The sequence below is a fragment of the Sesamum indicum genome, linkage group LG8 (genome assembly GCF_000512975.1).
Source record: "Sesamum indicum cultivar Zhongzhi No. 13 linkage group LG8, S_indicum_v1.0, whole genome shotgun sequence".
NCBI lineage: Eukaryota > Viridiplantae > Streptophyta > Magnoliopsida > Lamiales > Pedaliaceae > Sesamum > Sesamum indicum.
Window position 1 is genome coordinate 19,060,229 of NC_026152.1, and position 25,716 is coordinate 19,085,944.

At 34.3% G+C, this 25,716-nt stretch overlaps 4 protein-coding genes across 4 annotated transcripts; 2 read left to right on the top strand and 2 right to left on the bottom strand.

Annotated features, from left to right (window-relative positions):
• LOC105169375 (mitotic checkpoint protein BUB3.1) lies at positions 12 to 3,571 on the bottom strand. The gene is made up of 9 exons (XM_011089765.2): positions 3,280 to 3,571; positions 3,051 to 3,181; positions 2,614 to 2,696; positions 1,919 to 2,185; positions 1,614 to 1,689; positions 1,117 to 1,197; positions 520 to 598; positions 320 to 420; positions 12 to 196 (listed from the first exon to the last, which is right to left on the bottom strand). The coding sequence occupies exons 1-9, from the start codon at positions 3,397 to 3,399 to the stop codon at positions 109 to 111; spliced, it is 1,026 nt and encodes a 341-aa protein (XP_011088067.1). The 5' UTR covers positions 3,400 to 3,571; the 3' UTR covers positions 12 to 108.
• On the top strand, positions 4,155 to 8,519 carry LOC105169376 (zinc finger protein-like 1 homolog). The gene is made up of 9 exons (XM_011089766.2): positions 4,155 to 4,434; positions 4,856 to 4,936; positions 5,021 to 5,141; positions 5,249 to 5,343; positions 5,942 to 6,013; positions 6,618 to 6,866; positions 6,974 to 7,082; positions 7,566 to 7,752; positions 8,033 to 8,519. Exons 1-9 carry the CDS (start codon positions 4,411 to 4,413, stop codon positions 8,118 to 8,120), a joined length of 1,026 nt encoding a protein of 341 aa, XP_011088068.1. The 5' UTR covers positions 4,155 to 4,410; the 3' UTR covers positions 8,121 to 8,519.
• Positions 8,668 to 11,141, bottom strand: LOC105169377 (small nuclear ribonucleoprotein SmD3b-like). The gene is made up of 5 exons (XM_011089767.2): positions 10,790 to 11,141; positions 10,133 to 10,185; positions 9,955 to 10,021; positions 9,444 to 9,500; positions 8,668 to 9,129 (listed from the first exon to the last, which is right to left on the bottom strand). The coding sequence occupies exons 1-5, from the start codon at positions 10,946 to 10,948 to the stop codon at positions 9,067 to 9,069; spliced, it is 399 nt and encodes a 132-aa protein (XP_011088069.1). The 5' UTR covers positions 10,949 to 11,141; the 3' UTR covers positions 8,668 to 9,066.
• Positions 20,266 to 23,239, top strand: LOC105169464 (transcription factor bHLH139-like). Its single transcript, XM_011089854.2, has 5 exons — positions 20,266 to 22,027; positions 22,150 to 22,413; positions 22,509 to 22,574; positions 22,665 to 22,730; positions 22,869 to 23,239. Exons 1-5 carry the CDS (start codon positions 21,407 to 21,409, stop codon positions 22,968 to 22,970), a joined length of 1,119 nt encoding a protein of 372 aa, XP_011088156.1. The 5' UTR covers positions 20,266 to 21,406; the 3' UTR covers positions 22,971 to 23,239.

The window sequence follows — 25,716 nt, forward strand, 5'->3', positions numbered from 1 at the left end:
GAAAATGATCATAAGTCAATCAGCAGTTTGCAATTATATATTGTCAAGGAAAACACTGCTTTTCAGAAATATTACTACAAAACTAGCTTAGTATACAAATAGATTCCTTCATGCAGCAAGATTTGGTAGAGCTTTTGGCTTTGGCTTGACTTCAACTTCATTCACGCTGCGGACAAATATGGCATCTACCGCATGGCTGCACGAACAGCAGAGTGTAAAAGATCAAAAAATCAAGAGAGGAATATGCTTGTGTGGGTGTGGGTGCGGGTGCCATGTTTATGTGTGTGAGAGACAGGTTCAAAGATCATGAGATCATTACGGTTTATCTCCATCTTCATATGTATAACTAGATGCAACAGCCAACAGTCTGCCGTCTCTGCTGAATGACAAAGCTGCAATACTTGTTGTGTACTTCGGGTACTTCATATTGACCAAGTTGCAGCACAATGGGGCAGAAAAATTCAGAATAACATAGTAGCAAGATACAAGAAATCAAACTGATTCCAAGTGTATCTTTACCTGATACAACCTCTTCTTGTTGTCCCCATCCCAGACATTAACATAACCATCACAACCTCCAGTAGCAAAAGTACCATAGCTACATGCAGAATTTTAATAAACAATGATAAGAGGTTATACCATCCTTAGCAGAAGAAGAATAATCCAGCTGTTGCCAATAATCTCAAATTCACAATTGATGTGATTACATAGCTTAAACCAAACTCTTGTGATCTCCAGAATTAATTCAATGCTTCAACCACTTCATGGGGATTCTCAATGTGCATGCTGATTCAATAATGCTTCAAAACTTCTAATTCTATAGCAAATGCATGAACTCTCAACAACACCTCAATGGATACTGAACCTTATTGTGTTCTTCTTTCCACCTTTTCCAAATTACCTATCATCCCATTATTTGCTTTCTACTCTATCTTTTTTGCAAGCCAAGAGAAATTAAATCTCACATAGAGGGGTTTCTCCTTGTTCTCGCATTCATTGTTACATAGAGAAAGGTGGTTCAATATTTTACTCTTCAATTTAAAATATCTCACCTTCTTTTATATCTTAGATCCAGAGATCCAGGATGAAAAGATCAAATAGTATAGGATGACTTACATAGGGTGAAATGCAATGGCATTCACAGGGTAGACAATATCCTTCCCTGCTTCTGTTTTCCGGTGACATTTGAACGCATACCTTCATATAACCATTAACAGGAGGAAATGGTTAACAAGTGAACTAATAGTTTTTAAGAAATTGTTAATTCACATAAATTGCAGCATGAATCCTCGACTTTTGTTGTTTGTGTGATAAAAATGAAATATACTCGGGGAATAGCTCTCAGGACAAAATATATTGCGAGAGATCAGTGCCAGAATTGTCTTGCAGCAAAATTTGAAGCAGATGATTGTCATTATTTCTTCATTAATAACAGTTCTCACATGCAATCCCATAACTATTAGTGGATAAGTGAACAGCAATAGACAGATCAAGAAAAATGTCAACCATAAAGTTAATTTGTCACAGATTTATAAGCATCCTGATACAGGGATAAGCAGATCACGAGTTACTACATCTACATCGGCTCAGCATGTTACAAGGTTAATACATACTTTTTTGATTGACCAGCCTCAGAGAGATCGAAGAACTCCATTGCGACCCTACCTTCCACTGAACTTAGAGCATAACCTGCAAATCACAGTTGTAAAGAGAAAGCAAAGTATATTAATGAGAAATGTAATTCATAAAATTGATTATTCGCTGGTTAAAATTGCTCGTTGAAACCAAACAAATAATCCTCTATGCACTCTAGTGTTAACCCTAATAAAATATGTCAGACAAAAAGTCTAAGAGCAGGTAGAGGAAGTTTACACTAGGCTGTCCCCCTGAAATAGATAGTAAGATGAGAAAGCAGCACCTGTCCCATTAGGATAACATCGAACACATCTTGTTTGATACTTCAAAGAAGATTCCCTTCGCTGTTCAGGTTGAGACATGTTTCGTAGATCATATACATTAACATGTCTTCCAGCAGTTGCAACCACCAACCGATTGCCAACAAGAGACATTGAATAAACACGCTCAGGCTGAGTATATGTTCCAACAAGAGAACGTTCCTGACCACTTGCACCTCTGGGATCCCAACACTTCAAAGTTTTGTCCCAACTACCGGTAATAACTTGGCCTAAAATAATGTAAAGCAGATTTTCAGCAATAGAACAGAAAATATCCCCATAAATGTGGTACAGGATCACATATGCAAAAACCAATTTGAATGAAACACTGCAGCTCATTCCTTTTTATAGAATAAGTTACTACTACATCACTGAGAGTATTCTGTAACTAGTGCTCAACAAAGAAGCTAAGTTGGCAATCAGAAGAACTTCAAGAATATGCTGTAATTTATAACAAAAGACCAGAAACGACATTAAAACATGCAAGTAAGGCTAGAGGTATAGTACGCATAAGTCAAGAAAAACGAGTGCTTCAGATGCCTGCCACATTTCTTAATCCTCTTGAAACTTCTATGCTACACTACTTTCAAATCGGGATTGCACCACATGAGGTTCACAGAGATTATAAAAAGCCATTGATTTGGAATGGAACACCCACCAGTTGTACACGAGTATTCAATACAACGAACAGGAGCATCATGCCTCCCCAAAGTATCTTCTTTGTTGTAGTTGAACACTAGTCTGGAGAACAAAAACCCTCATTGCCATAAGCATGACCAAGTTACATATTTAATAGAAATACAATATCAACAAGCGCAGACATATAATTATCATAAAAAAAAAGGGAAACAATTTCCTCATATGGATTTAAGCGCAAAATTGCCATCTACCGATGTGATAATCACATCAACCACCAAAATCAGCACAGACAGACATTAATTAAGACCGGAAAATTATCTCGGAAATACAAAACGGCACGCAATTACTGTGAACTTAAAAGCTATTCACCGTGATCCCTTAACTTAACATCACGCCATAATTTTTCCAATTAACCCCTGCAAAGGTGAAGTCTTGGATCAAAGAAATGGAAATTACCTTCTAACAGTGTGATCGAGAGAAGCAGTAAACCCTGAGGCATCATCGTGGAAGCAACAATCAAGCACGGCACCTCCGTGCATAAATTTTCCCCTCAGCACATCGGCGCTCGCATCGTACAGTCGAACACTCTAACAAACAACAGAAAGAAAAAAAGCAAAGAATCACAACTCAAAATCGAAACTTGGCAGTGAAAAGATACATACAGAGCGTAAAGCGTGATGAATACCTTGTCCCATGAAGAAACGAGGAGGTGGTCACTATGGTTGGAGAAACGAATGTTGGAGACGCCATCGGTGGGAGGGTCCGACAGCTCGCGGCCGGTGGATGATGGTGGGGCCACAGTCATGATCACCGTCAGTGAGTTTTGTGGATCAAGAGAAGGAAAGTTGAGAAGTTTGAAAGAGTGATGATGTTTGGGGAACAGCAGACAGAGAGGGAGGAGGAGAGGAGTGGCACTATTCGCCAACTGGAATTGGAGATTCAAATTCAAATTCAAAATAGTACAACAACATCATCTGTTTGCTTAACAGACACATCATTGCAATTTTATAATTCTGTATATATTTCATAAATAATAATAAATACTCTATAAATATATTATTTTAAAAAATAATATTATAAATTTTGTATATATAATTTATACTCTCACAACAAATGACGATGATCACATCTAACTTCAATTTTATTATTTTCTTAATAATATTCTTAAGTTGATTTTTTAAAAAAAATATATAATATGTCGATTTATATATATATTTTAAATATAAAATATTATTTATTATAATATATACGAACGGAATATCATGGCAGCTAGTATTATAAAGTATGATGCGACACAAATTAGTTAGTAGTATAAATATTTAGAGAGGGTGAGGTGAGGGGTGTTGTGGACTGGTGCTAGTGCTAGGCATGAGAAATTGGGCCTAAATTCAGTCAAAACGATTTCCCCTATTGGACAGAAACAGCCCATTAAAGGACCCAAATTGGGCCCAATCTGGAGAAATGCACTGAAGTCAAACTTCCAAGTTAAGGAGACAGCAGGCACAGTACTCGTCCGGTGGTACCATCCACAGGGAATTCCATCTCCTGCACAAGTTGAAACCGATACATACACACATACATCCACCCAAGGAAAGAAAAGTAGAGAAAGAAATAACTGATAATTACACATAAATCTGATGCTCTAAATTCGATTATTATTACTGTCACTACGTTTTTCAATCATTCAATAATTCTCTCCAAAACTCAGCTTAAACCCTATGAATTGATTTTCCCCCAAATCAGGCGCTTCTTAATTTTTCCTTGGAAATCCCGATCTCGAAACGGCTGTACCGTAGCTCTCAATCCGGCTAATGCGATGGTGGTCTGTAAATGCCGCAAGGTACTGCATGAGTCTACATGCGCATCGATGCGAAATTTGTGTTGCTGATTGTGTTTTACGGATTTTAAGTAACTGGTTTATTCCGATTGGAATGTGACGTTCGATGCTTTACTTTGGGATCAGATCGAGCTTGGAATTCGTTACAGAGTTTTTTTTTTTTTTTTTTAATTTTTTTTAAGTTTAGTTAATTGTCGACGTGGATTTATGAGCACTGCCCGATTTTTTTGAGCGGAATTACTTCGAATTAGGCTTTATTTCGTAATGTTCCAGTGGTAGGCCGTTGATTCTTTCTTTTTTTTTTGGCGCTTTGGTTGCGGTGAAATTCAGTGTTTTGATTCGTGATGCGACTTTTAAGATAATATTGCACTGTTATGTAACGCGACTGATGGCTAATGAACTCCTGTACGGTTTTGGGTTTTAGGCGACCAAGTTGTATTGCTTTGTCCACAAGGTGCCCGTTTGTGGAGAATGTATATGCTTCCCAGAGCACCAAATTTGTGTGGTATGGTTATTTATGCTTCGTTCCTCCATTGCTTAGGCGCATGATCTGTAAATATTCAAAAAGAGATATTACTGAAATTTTTAGGTGCGAACATACTCCGAGTGGGTAATTGATGGGGAGTATGATTGGCCTCCTAAATGCTGCCATTGTCAAGCTGTACTTGAAGAGGGAACAGACCCGCAAACTACAAGATTGGGTTGTTTGCGTATGTACTACTGCCCATGCATCGTCCAATTTTGTTTTCTTTTCTTCAAGTTAACTTTGGAACTCTAGATTGTGTCTAGTCTGCTTACTCATGATTTCATTTTGCAGATGTTATACATACCAGTTGCTTAGTGTCATACATTAAAAGTTTTCCCCAGCACACTGCTCCCGCTGGATACGTCTGTCCAACCTGTTCAACCTCAGTATGTTCTGCTCCCATATAATCTGCATTTCGCATTCTTTTATCAATTTTAAATGATTGATCTAAACCTCAAGTCTTCGTCTTACTTCTTACATTTAGTTGGTAATTTACCAAGGTTGTTAAGATAATTGTAATACCGAATTTCTCACACCCTTGCCAACCAGGACTTGCTAAAAGGAATCTTTGCAATCTTTTAGAAGAGGTTTAAGCTTTGTAATGCTCAGAAATAATGTTTGCTTAAGAATTTTGACTGAGATAGGAGTCTGCTTTTCGTGCTTAACCTATTACAACTGAGATAGTTGTACTTTATAATCATGGTATAGCAGATGAAGGCTGTAAATATTACCGCTATTTAAGTACCGGATGTCTCAAGCTTGAGTTCAGAAATTGGTTGCATTGTAGAACATGTACTGATAAAAGAAATCAATAAACTGAAAATAATTGTAGAATTCTAGTTACTTTTGACAAGTAATTTAGCTCTGCATTTGCATACCTACCCTGCGATTGAAGCTTTCATGAATGCTCTGATCATACATCAACATCTTAGCTTGTTTGATGGTGCATGTTTTAATTCATAAGATCTTGTTGACTTGTTGCAGATATGGCCTCCAGAAAGTACTAAAGATTCAGGATCACGTCTTCACTCAAAGCTGAAAGAGGCAATAATGCAGGTAATTTCTTATTTGCTGCTATAGGCGTCCGAAGAGCACTTCATAGTAATTTTGGTACAATACAACTGCTAAGACTCATAGTTTCTTAGTAAAAAATCATTTTCCTTAGTGCTTGAGATGGAAAGAATGATTTTTGAGGAGTGGATTTGGCCCTGGGCATATGAGGATAACAAGTTAATTTACTTGTCATTTGATTAAAATTGCTTGCATGTCTATGTTGTTGACTCCAATCGACCAATCATTACTAGCTGTGCTAAGGTGCTGTGCTGTTTTGCCACTTATGGACGCTCCCACGTCATGTTGCCGAGCATTAAGTTGCAAATTTTCTTTGGACACCACCTTGTCTTAGACAATGTTCATGCAGACTGAAATTCTCGCTCTGTTTTGTATATATGTGATTGATGGATGTTTTTCTTCCAGCATGTTGTCATCTGCAGCCCTTTTTCTTTCATTTATCTGTTTTTCCTACTTGGTTTTATTTTCCAGCCTGGAAATTGGGTTGTTGCTGCGGTAACACATCTACTAGGGGCTTTGCGGGAGTTCCATTTTCGCATGGACTTTTTTTGTCTCATCTTGTTTTGGGTGATCTTAACTGTTTTTGCAGACTGGTTTAGAGAAGAACCTGTTCGGAAACCATCCAGTTTCATTTGGAACGGAGTCCCGAAATCCTCCACCTGCATTTGCCTCAGAACCACTGATGCACCCCTCTGTCGGAAAGGATGCAGCCTCTATTGCAACTGGCTCTGCAAGACCTGCAAGTTTGGATATAGTGGAGATTGATGGACCTAGCTTAGCAACATCATCTTTACCCAATCATGAACCCAGTTTCATGAGAAGCACAAGTCCTACCGGTGTAAGAAATCTTATGTTTTACTTTCCGTTAAAGATTTGCTTCTGCATCAATGCGGTTTATTTCTGTGTACTCTCTCAATGGTTTCTTAAAACCCTTGTGTTGCCCAGCCTGGTGCAACCACGCGAAAGAGTACACAACAAGTTGAAAGGCAGAACTCTGAGATGTCATATTATGCTGATGATGAAGATGCGAACAGGAAGAAGTACTCGCGAAGAGGTGAGCAAATCCTTACATCCCTATTAAATAAGTTCATAAAGTTGATTTTCTTGAGATGCAAACTCCTTGCCAATGTTCACTTTGCCAAACTGGAAGCATCAGAGAAGCGCACAATTTCTTTCTGGTGCCACTATCTGGGAGGCATGTTAATTCTGTTATAACTTTTTCTTGCCTCCAATGCCTGTTGGATGTGAATTATGATCCCATATTGTTCCAATGAACATTCCCAATTCAATGCCCACACATGACCGCCTGCATGAGGACTCTTAACCTGCATTTGACAGTCCCTGTTTTCTGCATGAAGTACCAAGCTTGAACATTGCCTTTGATCTCTATTTTCTGTACTACTTTTAGCCTCCATCCAGCAAATTTTTTTTTTGGATTGTATATACAAAAACATATATATTAACAACATGGGTGCCAATTTTTGTTTGCTGGTGCTACTTCATGATCGTTTATATCTGAAATAGTCTCAAGTTACAGGTACTTTTCGGCACAAGCTCCTTAGGTCATTGTTGCCTTTCTGGTCAAGTGCATTGCCAACACTACCAGTGACCGCGCCGCCAAGGAAAGAGACATCGCATGCAGATGATGCTTCAGAAGGTCGTGTAAGACACCACAAGTCTTCAAGAATGGATCCAAGAAAGCTCCTCTTAGTCATAGCTATCATGTAAGAGAGTCTTTTCCTTAATAAAAGCTTCCTCACAGATGTTAGATTTGTAAAGATGCTAATGAGAACAGAGTTGGTTTTCGAGCTATTTTTTTTTATCCATGCGCTTTTATTAGCAGAACCACATAAAAAGCAGAAGCAGCTGATTATTTCTTAACAGGAAAAGATCTTGTCAAACTCAAAGTTGGCAGAAGAATGAAACTGTTGCGGACTTTTTTGATTGGCCTCTTCTGTTAATTATGACAACTAGTTTTCTTCAATACACTCTCTTTCTGTGCAGGGCCTGCATGGCAACAATGGGGATTCTGTATTACAGAATTGCACAGCGTGGTCTAGGTGAAGATTTACCTGAAGATGAAATGCAGTGATCAACCTTGAATATTCTATTTGGTCACATGGTGATAGTTGGACTATCGTGTTATATCGTACTTGTGCTCTGCATGCTCCAGTGTCAGAGATATTCATCATGAGAAACTTTGAGAAAGTTCCGTCTGTTCTGTCTGGATGATGCTGAACTCTTGATAGTGCCTTTTGGGTTGTAGAAGATATTCGATCTCTAGCAATGACTACATGTTACATGTTTTAGTGTTTGTAAGCTTCTTTCTATCTTCCCTTCTTTCCAGTCTCTTGCCTCCATATGGATTCTATTTGGAGTATCTGAAGTGTACCCTTTTCAGTCAATTAGACTGTATTTGTCAATCTTCCTCATTTTTTAACCTGAAGAAAGAGAGTTTTTGACTTTCAGTTCAGTAAATGAACGGAAAATTGAATACCATTGTCCTTCTGATGATTTTTAGCAGTAGAATATTTCCATCGAAGAATGGTCAATTATATAACTGATGGATCACATTTCTTCATTTTCTTTTTAGTGTACATTACATGAGAAAATTGTTTTAAAATACTACATTATGCAGAAACAAACAACAAATTAGTAGCATTAAACAAACACACAAAATACGGATCTAGGTTGCAGGCTCATTTCATAGTCTTAACAGCAAGGGAGAGCAGGTTCACTCTGCTGCATTTACTGAAAACTTTAATCGATGCAAGTGGGAATGAAGATTGGACAAATATAGAGTGATTTCAAATTTTATGGCTCAATTGCCACCTGTTCAAAACATTACTACAAACTCCGGTAACAGCCATTAGAAAACCAGCCACTTTTCATCTGAACTCATTGCAAGTTCTCATTCAGAAACGAAAAGCATTACGAGAGCTGGGAACACAGGGAACAAGACCAAGGATCAACTATGGATGGCAAAAGTGGATGTGGCCACTTCACAAGAGTGCTGTAATGCCAATAACGGGATAAGATCACCTCCTTAGAGGTGGCACAACACCCCTACCAGGTGCAGCTCCACGACCAGCAGCCTGCGCCTACCATTGAGAAATTCAAGAGTCAGGTTGATCGATAATCAAAATGAAAACTATTGAAAAACTCCCTTATTGAGTTAACGGTTTTTTAATTCCCCGCATACCACTCACATTCTTATAAACAGAAACAAGTTTCGACACTCAACAACTTCAGGTAAAAGCACATAGAGAAAAGATTTTTACGGCACTGACTTCTCATAAAACAGGGAAAACACTACTTATTACTGTTGTTGGACAATTAAACATTCTCACCAATATCAAACATAGAATATTGTTCACACATTATATTATTAACCACCATCAAAGAAAGAACTTACTCTGGCTCGCATTGCAACAGCACGTCCACGTCCTACTCCAAGTGATGAACCCTTGCCCTAAAAGTCCAAAATTAAATGGTGATAAGCACAAAACACGGGGTTTTTCGCCTATAAAATTAACAAAGGGGAATTTCTCACTATTTCACCAAAAACACAGGCTTTTTTGCCTATAAAATTAACAAAGGGGAATTTCTTGCTATTTTACCAAAAACACAGGGAGGTTATGCAATTTTTTTTTTTGGGGGGGGGGGGGGGGACTGTTGAAAAAAGTTCAGATCTTCCATTCTGATTTGTAGGCTTCTGCCATATACGGAAAAGTTAGCATCTCTGAGATATATCAGCAACATTTCTGGTCAAACAAATTTGATCTTTCACCACTTATCATCACACGACAGAATAAAAAATTTCTAGATAGTATAATGTGTTCAATGATCGGTTCTGGAAGTCACAGAAAGGCAATCCCTATACCAACAGAAAAGACGAAATGAACTTAGGCGCAACAGAATGGTACCTTAATTCTAGCTTCCAAACGCTTAAACATGGGAGCATTTTTAAGCATATCTGGAATTACCATGAACCTGGTAAAATTCAGCATCAGTAACATCCAAATAAGTTATGCAACCAGCATCAGTAACATCCAAATAAGTTTATGCAACCACACAGCCCAAAATAAGAAAATGAGCATACACCTGACTTTGCTGCCTCTAATGAAAACATGCTCGAGTTGTGAGACCTTTCCGTCCTGTAATATAGTTGACCAACACCAATTCAAAATACAGGTGAACAATGTGGTCACTAAAACAAGCACAAAAATTGTTACACACGGTCATATACACCATAAACGTAGCATCTGCATATCTTAGTATTAACGAGCTACGACTTGTTTTCGCCATATATTACTGTAGGTCCCTTCAAATAATGACAATACTAATAACTCTATCCATGTTCGTCTTTGGAGCAACAAAGAATCATTCATCAATTCTTTGGTACAAACCTTTATATAAACCTACTTCCGTACTCAACTATAATTACACATAAAAAAAAGAGGATTAAAGTGTAAATTTGCTACTTCAAATTTTCTTCCTCAGGTTTTAAAGGTTCAACAAATAGCATACCACAGCGGTGGTGCCAACAACAAAGAACTAAAAGAAAAGAGAAAGAATCCCAATTAATTGCATAATTGCCACGCTACAGCTTCTTCCTAGGGTTTAACATCTACTAGGGTTTTAAAAAAAGCACATAACAATTACCATTATTACACGGCAGAAAAATAGAAAATGAAAACCCGAAAGTTTTCAACAAGTAACACACTACTGCTAAGAAAGCAAATTCAACAATTAGAGTACCTTAGCGGTATAAGTGATGTTCTCCAACTGGCAATTCCAATTATCCTCGCACTCGACCATACTTCCCCGATACAGTTCCCCGCTCTTCAGCTCCACCGTCACGATGTGTCCCGACGCCTCGTGCAGCAGCTTTACCGGAATCCCTAAGCTCCGACTCATCCTTCTTTCTTCCTCACAAACAACTCGACACACACTTTATATATACTTCAAGAAAAGCGCAGATCCCGCAAAGGCAGACTGAAACACTCGCATCAAATTTTTGTTTGTTCACAGAAATTAGGGCAACAGAGTATCAGAACTGAGAACAGGGGAGCGGGTCGGCGAGTGGGAAGGATAGGATTGTCAATGTCAAACAAACTTCTTCTTTATTTGCCTTAATTGCACAAATGCCCCTCTAAAAGGAAGCAATTAAGATTAAGTAGAATCTACATTTAATATATGACATATTGACACCAATAATTCATCATTAATACCATAACGGCACCTCAGTAATATCAATAAATTCGGTGAACTTTGACTAGCGGATGAACTTATTTATTAGATGGAATCAAACTTCAAGAGTGCTAGATATATTTTTTTAAATCATAATAAATTTACGTGTAATTACACCAAATTTCAAGAGAGGGGAGCAAAACTATCCCAAAAAAAAAAGATATTTTTCTTTATTAATGACCATGAATGCAAAAATAAACGTGCAATTACCATTACAATCAAAACATGTCCTGATAATCACAATTGCATACAAATTATCACTCAGCATTTCGTCAGAGCAGATCAAACCAATAATCATTTTATTAAAAATGATTCGTCCTTACCAATTGAGTTAACAAATATTAACAGATAGGCATTTTAAATTTTATCCTCTATTTTTCTCTCATTTCAACACTTGATCATTAGTTAAATAATTTTCTTAATGAAAACACTCCAATTATATTATACTTGATGCTGCCATTTCATGTTCTGTAACAAAAAAATCAATTTACATGGTGTGCTATTATTGTATGGTATGGTAGGTATAAATAAGCCATAATTTATTTATTTATCTATTTTTGTCTCGGCTGCTTAGTTTAAGTTTTGTCACGAGGCACACACGCTTGCCTAATTAATTTATTAATCTAAGGCAAACAAGATCTCTGATTGGCTACTCATAATAGTGCTAATCATGATCATTTGTGTCAGCTACAATAAAATTAAGAAATAAGTGATTCATTTAATTAATACTAGTAAATGTGGCACATCTCACGTATGTGTATAATTTTTTAAAAAATGAATATTAGAACAAAAACAAATGAAAGAAAATAACCACCAAAAGATAATTAGGCTAAACCATAATAAAATTAATTATTTAATTTAAAATTTTAAAAATAAATAACATACTAAAATTAAATGAGATGTTTTGTTATGTTGTGATCACCTTGTTTATGAATTAATTATAAGATATATAAATCGCTAGTTACTAATTATACAAAATTCAAAATAAGATTCACAAAAGTTCAAATTGCATTATAGTATAGATTAGCAATAATCATAGTTTATTTATCTTAAAATTGTTTGTTAGTTTACAAGCGTGTGTTGCGCGTATATAGCACCCACCAAACGCACCTTTGTCTAGTACTAGTACATAAATTAAGGCAGTGTTTGGCGACAGAATAAAACCCACAAAAGTTGTGTTTGTATTCAACATAATTTCAAGATTGTGAGAGCATTGAAAAGTGTTCTGGTAAAACTTTTGAAGGAGGTTACAAGATTTTAAAATATATAAACTCTTATTATATATAAAAGAAAAGGGTAAGGTGTAAGGTGTCGTGTCGATCGTTAGTAACATTTTATAAGTTTCATAATTTTATTATATTTTTCAAAATAAGATTTACTATCTTATAAGATGTATGAAATTTAAATTAATGTCAATCCCCATAGTCTTTTGGTAAATTTTGAAGTTTATCTTGAACATTTCATTCTCCACCGCTCCAATTTCCATGTTGGGTGTTTGGCGAATACGACTTAGCTGTCTGAAATTTGGAAACATTAAACATTCTGAAATCAATAATTTGATGTCCAAAGTGAGACATTATTAGAGCTAATCAAAGGAAATAATTCCAACACATGGCACACCATTTCTTTGAAATCCTACTCTTATTTTATTTCATGGATAAAGGGATCCATCTTGAAATATGTTATTATGGAAAAATAATAATAATAATAATACAATGAGGTTCCTTAAAATTTGATATAATTATAAATATTTATTTTATTTTTGAAAAAATTATAAACACCCTTCTTGATGTTAGATGAATTATATAATTATTGGATTGAGGTTTGAATTGTCAACTTTGTCCTTATTATTGATTTTATATTTTTTTTAAATGAAAGAGGTGAATAAAAAAAATTAAAAAAATATATATGATAAAAAATTATCCTATTAGTAAAGAAAATAAAAAAAAGAAAGTAAAATAGAAATCATAGTCCGCAAGGGTATAAATTTGGTTGATTCACCATAAAAAAATGGATAAAAATCTCATTGGGACAAACAAACAAAAATTTTTGCCCGAACTTCGTTTGGCTAAGCCAATCCAATCACAAAATGAGTATGATATACTTGCTTTGTGATTTATTGCTTTCTCTAAACTGTACACTAATCACATAACAAGTGTATTGCACTTACCATGTGATTGGTTCAAATTTAATCTAGTCAGGTCCGAACAAGTATTTTTCCAAACAAATTAGGTTAGTTTTAGACGACCAGTAAAATTAGAAGAGTATTGATAATTTTCAAAATAATGAGGAGCATTTATAATTATACACAAACTTTAAATGAGCTTGTTGTAATTTATAAATAATAATAATAATAATAACATTTTGCTCTTCAATTAAATAATTAATAGTCATAAGTGGAAAGAACATGAGCTCACTTTATTATAACCAAAGTCAACAATCATACTCCACTAAGTTAACAACTAGTGCAATGTAGTCACATAATTTGGTTTTCTGCCTCCACCTCCCTATTATTTATTTATTTTAGGGTAAAAAGATACACTTTGTCCCGTAATTATACGTCATGTAATAATTATCTCTTTAAATTAATAAATATAACACTTACCCCTCATAATTTATTTTTAGATAATATTATCCTTATATTATATATATAGTTCAAAGATTTTTTTATAGTAATTTTGCATTTTAAGTTTAATTAATTTTTTAATTGGAGAAAAATATTATATTATTATTGAGTTAAATAGTTCAAATTTTATTTTTTTTACAAACTCAAAATTAACTAATAAATGAGTATAATAAATACACAAAAAAAATTCATGAAAATATTTTCTTAATTTAGTAATAAAATTAAGTTATTAACTATTTATTCTTTTACATAAAAATAAATAATTACATATCAGTTTTTTTAACATATTTTCTCTAAAAATTATGATAAAATATAATCATAATGAACATTATACTCAAGAGTATTATACAAAGAGTAATTCATCTAAAGCTGGCAATATTTGGCTCCTTATTTCCTGAGAAGCTACCAATATAATTACAGCTCAACACTGAAAATGATCCTTGAAAGAATTTAATTATATATTTTATGAAATTTATAATTTTCTTTTTTCCAAACACTCAATATTATTTATAAAACTAAAATTACAAGAAAGATCTATTAAATGTGATGGGTATCTACAATAATCTACTAGGAAATGGCAAAAACACCCTTCATTAAGGGCATTAGGGTCCTTTCGCCATAGGATCCGCGCCTTTTGTAACGGGCGGGTCGCGGAGGATCCGACCCGGATCGAACAACAGCCTTGAAGACCCGGACAATCACAGCCGTCCGATCAGGACGAGAGCCAGTAAGATAAGGCCACGTGGCCCAATCAACAGTATCCAGCTGCGCTTTATAAATAGACCCAAAACGCTGTAATTAAGGTAACTGTTCTGCATTTATTGTAATCGAATCTTGGGATCGCACACTTTTCTCTTGATCAACCTAACTTGAGCGTCGGAAGGTTACTGTCGGGGACGTGCCCGACGAGCTCATTTTCTTGTCTCATTCTCAGGGAACCCAAAAATCTGATCTTAGAGGAGTTAGCCATCTGTGTCGAGATTGTGTCTCAGGATCGCTGAATTCGAGCCGGATCAAAATGAATTCGTCAAATCCTATCGAATGAATATATATATATATATATATACATTTGCTTTCGTTATAAACTCAATTAAGTAAGACAAATACGTACATATTTGATAAAAATTCAAATATATTATCTCAAATTTATTCATAAAATTTTGGTCTTAATTATTAGAGTAAGACATCATTAGTTAATAGTTAAGTTGACATTTAAAGTAGGATTAATTTTATTTAGGCTCCCTCTAAAAATGCGAAATTGCATTTTTTCCAAAAATATGTTGAATTACACTTACACCCCCTTCTGAAATTTGAAAATTCTTGTTTACACTTGACCTCTGCCATTTAGTGTTTACATAAAAAATGCAGACATCAACATAAAGAATCAAATAAATTTTTAATTTTGCCCATCATTCAATATTTTTATGCATAGTTTGTGCTTATAAAGGGATAATTATAATACATCCCTATATATAATATTTATCCCCTTATAAGTATAATATTATTACATAAAAATTTTAAACGAGGGGTAAAATATGAAATTCATGTAATATCTTTGTTAAATCAGTTTTTCTTCCAGACCCTAACGAAAAATAGTCGGGTGTAAACAATAATTTTTTATAAAGGACATAAATATAATTTTAAAATTTTTTAGAAAGAAATATAATTTTATATTTTCGAGAGAATTTAAATATAATTAAATCTTTTATAGTATTGATCAAGACTTTGCCAGATTAGCAGTTCATCCCTAGGTATGCGGTGGTCCATGTTTGAGTGATGAATACTATAATGTAATTTCCTTACAAATATGCATACGCTGAACAAAAGTGTACTACTTATTTCACACATTTGTACTTTAATTTCCAAAGTACATCATGTCGCGACCCAATTTTATTAATTTCCACCAATTTTTCCCGACTCTTTTAATTAATCGATTTCAATCGAGTAATCACTTAATTTAATTTATTTTTCAGTTTATGTACATAAAATAGATACTTCTTCAAAAAAGAAAAAAAAGTCACATTTAAATTGTTACATATTTACTCAAAATGGGTTCCATTGAATTCAAATTGTGTCCCTAAAATAATACGATGAGCGCAGAGGCGACAAAAATACTGATATTATTAGAGTGGGTAGATGTAATAATACAAGTGATTCCAAGTCCAAACGCAAACGTGCAGGCCATTGTAGAATATTCTCCACGCCCAACAACCAAATAAATAAATAAATATCTGATTTTCATATATTTATAATATTACCATAGTCTATGTTACCAAAATCTAATTAAGATTTTAATTTATTCATTCCTTATCCTCTTCAAATTATACTTATTTATCACTGCATTATGCATGTTTTTTTTATGTCTCATGATCAACCTTTTTATTTTAATACATTGACTCAACTATTGGGATTTTTTCATAACATGAATCTCTTATTTAATGATGATTAGTAGATGACTCGTAATGTAGAATATTTAAGACGATTAACGTTATGTTGGTGAAAATAGCGTAATATTCGGATTTAGGATAATGCACTTTGAAATAACGACCCAATAAATCAATATATGCGCATTTTTTTAATTTTTTAAAAATAACGTGTGATCTGAGGAATTCTTTTGCTCGTCGAATATGGAACCCGATTTTAATTTTGTCAAGTAAAATAAATATGCCCGTGTTATATATGCAAATGATCGATTGGCGTTAATTAGTGATTTCTATAAAGGAAACAATCTGACCACTAACTATGTGAAATAATGTTAACATCATATATATTAGATTAATAATAGTTTTTTGTAGTAGCATTCGAATATAAATTTAGAAGCTTAAAACACAATTTGCAATATTTTGGATTATGTTAAAATCAAAAATTTGAACTTTCCCAACTGTGTTTGATTACACATAATGAGAATTGAGGCTTAATTTGCCCAAATTGCAAAATCTCCATTCTCTATAAATAAATATTTTATATTCCGATCTTAATGTTGGGTAGTAATTTATTCTCACAATACTTTCTTTTTCAACTTGATTTGATGCTATTATACTTTGAAATAAAATTATTAGTTGTGTTCTATTAGTCTTATTGATGTTGTAATGAGTCGTACCTTATAAAAATTTCAAATAATATTAGATTTTAATGTTGTTTAATGTACAAGATTGTTAGTACAATTCCCCCACCAAATTATTTGAAATTTACACTCGTTTCATCCAAATGCCATGTCGATTTATATCATTTACAGAACACATGAATTTGTCACTTGACTATATACATATATAGAATAGTTTTAATTTGTTTTGCCTTTTGATGGGTCCGATGAATTTGATGTTAGATGATGATTATGACTCAAATCGAATATATTATTAATATACTGATTTAAGTGGAGCAAATTATATGTCCTAAGGAAATAAGTTACAGGGATAAATTAATTTAAACATGAACTCATTTTCTATAATAATTTGACAACTTAATTATTAAAAGTGATTTTTATTCATTTTATATTTTGTCGGAAAGTCTTTTTTTTAATTGGTATCGATTATATTTCTAGATACATGATCGAAGAAAATTATTATATTGATGATGTTAACACACGTCACACATTGATTATAGTTAGAAAGTTTGTATGACTTATAAACCCTAATTCCTTATTTGTAGGACTGATAATATTAACACACATTCCGCTTCAATTTCAAATGAGAAGTATACTCAACTTATAAGTTCTAAAACCTTGTTAGTGATGCATGGCAATAAATGAAAAATTTGTGTAACTTATAAGCACATGACTACACAACTCTTATGTTTTAACCATATAACACAAAATTCAAATCGAATTCCTTGTATTTAATCTTATGTTATATTTTCGGAGGACTGTTGCGTTAATTCATTTGGGGAGAGAAAAAAAGATAATTTATATTTTGCCATTCGAACTATATTTATTTTTACACTTTGGCATCTTAATTTTTTGTGTGTTAATTTATCATCTCAACTTTGCGAAATTTGTACTTTACATACATGATTGTTTTTTTGCTGATATTTTTGACGGAAAAAATATCACATGCTGTGCATATATAAAAATATCACATAACATAACTTTAAATATCATATGTGCACTGAATATGATTTTTTTTTTGACAAAAAACTTAGTGGAAAAATAATTATAAATGAAAAAATTCAAAATTTCGTAACGTCGAGATGGTAAGTTGATATAAAAAAAATTTAGATGTTAAAATGTAAATACAATCCTAATTCGAAAGACAAAAAATTATTTGCCCAAAAAAAAAAAGGTAGTAATAGTGAATTGGGATTAAGAGAAGATATCCATCCGTAAGGTGGTGATTCAACGCGTATTTGAAGCGTGAACATCGCCGGAATCTTGGGGCTGCCGCTGCCCCCAAAACTTGACCGACCCTACACTCTCTTCAAGGCTCTTTGTGACATTAATATTCATGAAAGGCCCTCCCACTTTGGCGGGAAATATCCTCGTCATTCTGCTTTTTCTTTTCAGTGCGATCGAAGGTCGTCTTTCCTTCAATACAATACTATATTCGTCTGTCTGTATGTGTTTTTTTTGAGTTTTAAGGAACATAGATGAGTTAGTCCAACTTCCAAAAGATACTAAAATGTCCTTTCAGACCCACGGAATTTTTATTTGTTTTTATGCTTCGGTTTCTACTGTGGAACAAGTAAATATTCCTCTGATTGACTTGGGTCTGACAAAATGACATCTTTATAATAGCAACATCAAGATTCTAACATAGTGGGCCAAGTGAAGGGTAAATTCTAGAATGTGGCAACTTTGTCTTCTGTTGGATACCTGTAAGAATTTCAAATGCTTAACTAAGAATTTCAATCCAAACAGGTATAACATGCTTGAATATACAGGGTATAGGAGTTTGAGTTGGTTGTTTAAGTTGGCGAATGGGATAATGATGCTGCATGTGCCGCTGTCGTACCACGTTAGGTGGAGATAAAGAACTTAAGTTGTATGCATGCCTGAGCTCTTATGCCTAGTGCTTTTTCATGATGGAATTATGTTGCTCTGATCAAAGTGGACAATTACTCACAAGAGCCTCAACTGTTGCGTATATATAAGTACACGCTACCCCGACGTGGAAAGGAGAATTCAGATAGCCTTAAATGATCTTAGTTGAAAAGATTCTTGACGAACTTATTCACATTCTAAAATACAATGTTCGTGGAAGTAAAAGAATAATGGAATGTAGATGCAGAATCACATGTATTGTTTTTTCTATAAGATCTTATGTTCATCACAAGTTACAATCCCTATAATGTAAGCGCCTGGAATCGTGCATCGTGACAGTAAATGTGCACATACATATTAAAACTCTCGATAGGATTTTACGCTGGTAAGAATGTGTATGTGTCAGCATGGTGCTTGTGGAACCTTATATATACTCCCACGGGGATACTGCGTCGCGATATGTTCATTGAAATTAAATCTCTTTAGGTCAACTTGATTACATAATGCATATGCATCTTGATGCAACTGCATGTACAGTTGTTGTTTGTGCTCCCTGCTTTAAGAGTAAACTGGTGAAAAAGATAGTTTTCTTCTATATGGCCAATGAGTAAACCATTCGTTTTCTGACAAATCTTTCCCCTTGAAATATTTTATCTTATCATGTTTTACAGCTCATGCCAATCTGTTACTAATATTTGAGATAGATTTGCAGGAAGCAGTAGTAACTACAATCTTCTTTAAACTATACTGTTGCTTAATATTTTAACAGATGGATATAGAAGAGAATATTTGTTTTACCAATTCTATTATTTGGACTTATGTGTTGTTCTCACAGTCTTTTTTTTTCTTTGCCTCAGAGTCTTAGGTTAATTAAAGATCCTACCAAAAGTGTTTGGTCGAGCATAGGTAGTGGTTTTCCGATGTACATCAAGAAAAGAGTTTCATATTTTGCAAGCTACTCTCTATTGATATGATCTATTTTCAACGTCTTAAGTTCAAGCTTAGTGTTCTGATCAAGAAGTTGTTTCTTAAGATGATACACTATCCATCTAACTTGTCTCATAGCATACTTAAACTATATACTGTGATTCCTTCTGTGGCTTACCCCTTTATCCTGAAAGGAGCTAAGGGGAAGTTCTTTATTTTATAAAGATGACTGCCTGCGGATATTATATAACCTAATTATTAACTAATTTTAGCATATTCATATTACATGCAATAGTCTATTCACGCGTGGCAATGTGCTGAGGTCAAACGGGAGTACCTCAAGATTATTTACTACTATCTTATCATTGGTGAACGTGCATTTGCTCTGGTTGGTTTCGTTCTTTAGTATGTAAAAGTTTTGCAAACCTCACTCTTTGAAAATTTTCATTACCATGATGTAACTTGTGGATTAGATAAATTTGGGTCTCGTCCTTGCACACACTACTGTCACCTATGCTATACGAGAGGAAACCAATTGCCTAAAGACTCCATGGACTGATCATTTGAAATATCTCTTTGTTTTTTCGAGGATGCTGTCCTGGCCCCATCAACTTTACCAGGTTAAACAGAATCAATACTTGCCAATCATTACAGATATTCAAGATTATTTAGGTCCCTGAACCTTGAAGAAGATGATGATGCAAGTTGCTAATGATTAATGATCAAGGGATGTCTCACAGCCTGTTCAACTAGGTAAGCTTTTGAATTATTTTGAGTTTTTGTGATTTCACCAGTCGTGCTGGATTGTAGAGTTGGCTACATGACTAGGTTCATTTAGTAATTTAAGTGATTTTTGTCTTAATTCATCTGACTATGTTGTCCAAAGCAATGAAAGTTGATGAAATGCTTGAGCAGTGCCTGTTTTAGACATTTTCTTTTCCAAAGGTTTGGAGGATTGGAGACAGGAGCCAGCTTGGAAGAGATTATGTCTACTGGATGGTTCCAGATAGATTTTTTAGAATATCAGACTTACCTCCACGATCGCCCTTTCCCATAGACGACGTCGATTTTCATTTGATTAATCATGGGAAATGTTTAATAATTTGAAAAGGACCCCCACGTTCTGTAGATTGACAGGTGGCATTCCTTCCTCCTACCTTGCACCCCAGAAGAATCTGAACACCATTATCTGGTAGAAGTGCTGTGATTAACACTAGCTGATGGCAGTTAATCCAATATGGCTTTCATCAAACGAGTGGGATTTGTATAATGAACTCATTATATGGACAATTATTTCTGTTCAGGCTTGATGTGTTTTTTAAGGGTCTGAAAGGTTGCATAATTTTGCCCATTATTGCTGTGAACTCAGTCTTCCGTGAGTTGTATAGGTCCCAGCTTGTATCTTATACTTGTATCAGAGAGCTGGGACCCGTTTAAATATAAATTATCGGTATTATTATCGATAATATCTTTTTTTAAGTAGCTTAGCTAAGAGTATAAATATGTCCTGGATTTCCAAGCATCGAGCAAGTCGAGCTGTTATTTGATAGTTAATAGCAAAACATTCTCCTCGGCTTCTCTATCCAAAATCAAGAAAATGGAACACGTTGGAGCAATTTCTGGAGGAGAATGGAACCCCTTAAATGGAATGTGCTCTGACGAGGCTGATTTCATGGCACAATTGCTTGGCAATTGCTCGCTTCCAAACGAGGTGCCAAGCAGTTCGAACTTCCCTCTGTCCTCTGCATTTTGGCCTGCTCACGAGTCGAATGAGGAAATTGCTGTAGATGAAACTGCAATGTACTCGTCAGATGAAACTAATACTAGTATGTATTCTTTTTCACAAGGGAGTAGTTATAGTGGAAGCAGTGGTATTCTTTTTCCCCATCCCAGTCATGAAAGCTACTATCCTTGTGTGTCTCATCAAGTTTTCATGACTAATAATAGTATGATGACGATGGATTACTATATGGAGGGTAAGAATAATAGCTCCCGGATTCATATACTTAGCACCAACGTGACAGAAGGTGACGACTTCCTGAACCAGGATATCAGCAATGACAGTACAGTGTCTAACCAAAACATGTCTGAAGATGTTTTTCAAGGAAAGGACTTGCAGCTGGAGCAGGAGCCTGCAGTGCCAATGTTGGAACTAGTGAAAGAAGACAAAGTCAGCAGCCCTTCAGAGTCGAAGAAAAGATCTCGTGCCCCTGCAGAAGTAAGAACTGAAATCTTTCATTAACTTCCACACTTGTCATTCTAATTTACTAGCATTTTACCAATATGGTGTAGTGAAATTACAAGTTACTGATTTCTTATTCTCATTTTATGGAAACTCAGCTCCCAAGGAACAAGAGAAGCACAAAAATCAAGAAGTGTCTGAAGCTTGATGACAATGGCAACGATAATAATAGTAACCACATCGCGTTGCTTCGGAGGCAGAGCTCCAGCAGCTACTCTTCTGAAGATGATTCAAATGCTTCACATGAATTGAACGGAGTGACTTCGAGCTCAAGCTCAAAGGGCAGTGCAGCTCTCAACTTAAATGGAAAAACACGAGCCAGCAGGGGTTCAGCTACTGATCCTCAGAGCCTCTATGCAAGGGTACATAACTATTTCTAGAGTTGTAAATAAGCAGGATATATATTGTCAAACCCTTGCGTGTCTAAAATAACGACACTTTCTCCACAATATTGCAGAAAAGAAGAGAAAGAATAAATGAGAGGCTGAGAATCTTGCAGAACCTTGTCCCTAATGGAACTAAGGTAATTACGAGCATGGTTCAATATAACTACATTCTTAGCATTCTTCTACTGCATGTGAAATGGTAAACCAAAAACCATTTTTCATCGTAGGTTGACATCAGCACAATGCTTGAAGAGGCTGTCCAGTATGTAAAGTTCTTGCAACTTCAGATTAAGGTAATATTCTTGGAAATGACTGTTCTTTTACCTAACTATTGCTAAGTTTCCTCTCATATGGTTCCTTTTTCAGTCATTTGGATCGACTTTCTGAGATTCGTCGACCTCTTACGTTTATCTGTTTATATATGTATGCAGCTCTTGAGCTCTGATGACCTGTGGATGTATGCTCCTATTGCCTACAATGGAATGGACATAGGCCTTGATTTAAAAATCTCCACTCCAAAGCCACAATCCTGATGAAGATGATGGCTCAGTGGTGCAAGATTTTCTGTGAATAAATACTGCATCATAAATAGTTGCCATTTCTGTAATGGCGTTTTGTTCTTTTTCTCTTGATGAAAACATAACTGAGACAACGGCAATCTCTCTTTGATGAGGACTAATTGATCATTCTTGTTTATTAATCCAATATATACTTCTCATGGCTGTCATCTGAACATGATCGATGACCATTGTTTCCCTTTTTTTTCTGGCTGTTCTGGGAAGAGCCCATGAGATCAAATTGTATAAAATGGCTTCACTGTTCTGTGTAATCATAATTTCACCATAACTTGCTTAAATCACGGTTATATTCTGATTTGATTTGTTAAAATCTTACGTTAATGATCTTCATATGGTATAATTAAATACAGGCTAAATTACAACCATCTTTCCGAGGTTTCGCATGATTACAAATACCTTCACTTTATTTAAAAAATTCTAAATACTCTTTTAATTTTTATAAAATAAAATTTAAATCAAAATAAAAAAAAAATCTGCAGGAAAATCTTCTAATTTGTTTTAGGAAAGTTTTTCTAAAACATGAAGATTATTTTAAATAAAACATCAAACGTGAAAATTGTGAGTAGTCACATTTATATAATAGTGTGGAAGGTATTGTGGTCATAATATAAAAAGAATCAACGAAGATGGGGGCCTTATTTCCAATATTGCAAACTTTAGGGGGTAAATGTAAAATTATAAACGTACTATAAGGGTAGGGGTGCATGTAGGTCAATGTTAGGACAAAATAAAAAAGTAAAGAAATTAAATTAATGGTGAAGATGAGGGAATGAAAATATAATTACCCCAATCTACAATTGGATGCTAAAATTTACCTAAAAAACAAATCAAATCATTCGAATTCAGATTCAGATCATACAAATTATTCTATAATAGACTTTGAGGCATGTCTCACTAGGGTTTGAATTCAGTTCAAATTCGAATCCATAAAGAATATTTCAAAATGAATTCTAGTGTTTGAATTTGACTTATATCCGAACCTAAAACCTACTCAGAATGGATTCGGAAACGAATCAAATTTGAATTCGGATCATACAAATTATTCTAAAATAGACTATAAGACACGTCTCACTGGAATTCAGATCCATATCCATGAAGAATATTTTAAAATGAACTCTAGGATTTGGATTTGACTTAGATTTGAACCTAAAACCTACCCAAAACTAGATCCATGATCAAATTCTATGACCCGAATTCAGTTCTAATTAAAAATTAAACTCATATCCGTATTCAATGCTAAAACTTACTCAAATCTAAATTCAAGTTCATTTATGGAATGCAATATTTGATGATTACTTTTTAATGAACTTTTGATATAAGTCACGTCATTTTATATGATATGATCATTTAAGTGCATTTTTACTAAATATATATAACCATTTTTTAAAAAAGTATATTAAAATATCATCCATAAGTGGACTTATTATTCCAAAAATAAAACCAAATATATATATATTATATCTGTTTGGAGGATGGCTTGACCGACCCATCCAATTAATTTGCCTTACAAAAAGTAGATCCGGATCCACTGAATTTCTTAAAAATTTGATTGAGATCTGATAAAAGAAATAGCATTAGACTCAGATTTGGATCCACAACAAGCATACCAAATTATTACATCAAACAGTTGACTTCCCAAGAATCAGATCCGAATCGTAACTATGGTCTAATTCAATTGGCGAAGATAAAATCCCATAATCATATAAATCATGAATTCGAACCCCGCTAAGTGCGTGAAATGATTATTATAATAATTTTTATTAAATATTGATGTCGATATTTCAATATGAATAATTATACTTGTAAATCGACTAACAAATATATTACACTAGACGTATAATTACTTACGGAATTTTTATTCTTTGGATTTGATCAGGTCAAACTAGCTTCATTTCCAAATTCGGATGTGGATAAAACTGGATCCTCAAATATGGATCATACCGAATTCCTAGAACCGGAACTACGTCCACAAGAACCATATCCACATAACGTCTACGTCCAACTCAAATCCGATTCATTAACTTCATTTCTCGAATATAGATCCGGATCCGGATGTACCAAATCGGAATCCAGTAGAGGTCTCGAACTCGGATTCAGGATCTGGATCCCGGACAATTATCTTAACTTTTAACTTTCGATAAAGTAATATCATCATAAATAAATATTTAGCAATTTCATTTTACACAAAATTTATACATAAAAAATAGAAGTTCTCATACAGAGTTCATTAAAAATTACTATTTGTAAGTAACCAAAAAAATAATAAAAAATTATAAAATCTCAATTTCGCAGATCAGATCCCATCAACAAAATAATGGGTGGATTACTACACAAAATAATTTGATGGATCAAATTCTAAGAAGATGCAGTCAAGGAATTTTAAATGTAACTTTGATCAGGAGCCCACAACCTCTACCTGCTGGATATCTAAAAAATATTTTAGATATTAACATTCATGAACGCAGTAAAAACCAAGATCATTTTTACCGTTCTGTTAGAACACTGAATCATACATGATAATATCAGCATTTCACGCTACAACAACGTCACATTTGATCATGTGTATCCATCCCAACACCACAACAAAATTCTTGCATTGATATAGAAATTCAGCTCAGCTGACAAATTTTCAAGAATCACAAACCAAACTCATTGCTATAACACATTAACACCATAAAACAACCACATGCAACCGGCTAAA

What these genes read in the sequence shown, in the direction of transcription:
- LOC105169376 (XM_011089766.2), top strand. Translation starts at nt 4,411, where the DNA reads ATGGTGGTCTGTAAATGCCGCAAG. An exon ending in CAGAGCACCAAATTTGTGTG is followed by an intron (nt 4,937 to 5,020) that starts GTATGGTTATTT and finishes TGAAATTTTTAG; the next exon opens with GTGCGAACATACTCCGAGTG. An exon ending in CTCTTAGTCATAGCTATCAT is followed by an intron (nt 7,753 to 8,032) that starts GTAAGAGAGTCT and finishes CTTTCTGTGCAG; the next exon opens with GGCCTGCATGGCAACAATGG.
- LOC105169375 (XM_011089765.2), bottom strand. Translation starts at nt 3,399, where the DNA reads ATGACTGTGGCCCCACCATCATCCACCGGCCGCGAGCTGTCGGACCCT. An exon ending in ATGTTATCCTAATGGGACAG is followed by an intron (nt 1,690 to 1,918) that starts GTGCTGCTTTCT and finishes TGTGATTTGCAG; the next exon opens with GTTATGCTCTAAGTTCAGTG. An exon ending in GCCATTGCATTTCACCCTAT is followed by an intron (nt 599 to 1,116) that starts GTAAGTCATCCT and finishes TTCTGCATGTAG; the next exon opens with CTATGGTACTTTTGCTACTG.
- LOC105169377 (XM_011089767.2), bottom strand. Translation starts at nt 10,948, where the DNA reads ATGAGTCGGAGCTTAGGGATTCCGGTAAAGCTGCTGCACGAGGCGTCG. An exon ending in ATTAGAGGCAGCAAAGTCAG is followed by an intron (nt 10,022 to 10,132) that starts GTGTATGCTCAT and finishes GAATTTTACCAG; the next exon opens with GTTCATGGTAATTCCAGATA. An exon ending in CTGTTGCAATGCGAGCCAGA is followed by an intron (nt 9,130 to 9,443) that starts GTAAGTTCTTTC and finishes TCTCAATGGTAG; the next exon opens with GCGCAGGCTGCTGGTCGTGG.
- LOC105169464 (XM_011089854.2), top strand. Translation starts at nt 21,407, where the DNA reads ATGGAACACGTTGGAGCAATTTCTGGAGGAGAATGGAACCCCTTAAAT. An exon ending in CTCAGAGCCTCTATGCAAGG is followed by an intron (nt 22,414 to 22,508) that starts GTACATAACTAT and finishes ACAATATTGCAG; the next exon opens with AAAAGAAGAGAAAGAATAAA. An exon ending in TCTTGCAACTTCAGATTAAG is followed by an intron (nt 22,731 to 22,868) that starts GTAATATTCTTG and finishes ATATGTATGCAG; the next exon opens with CTCTTGAGCTCTGATGACCT.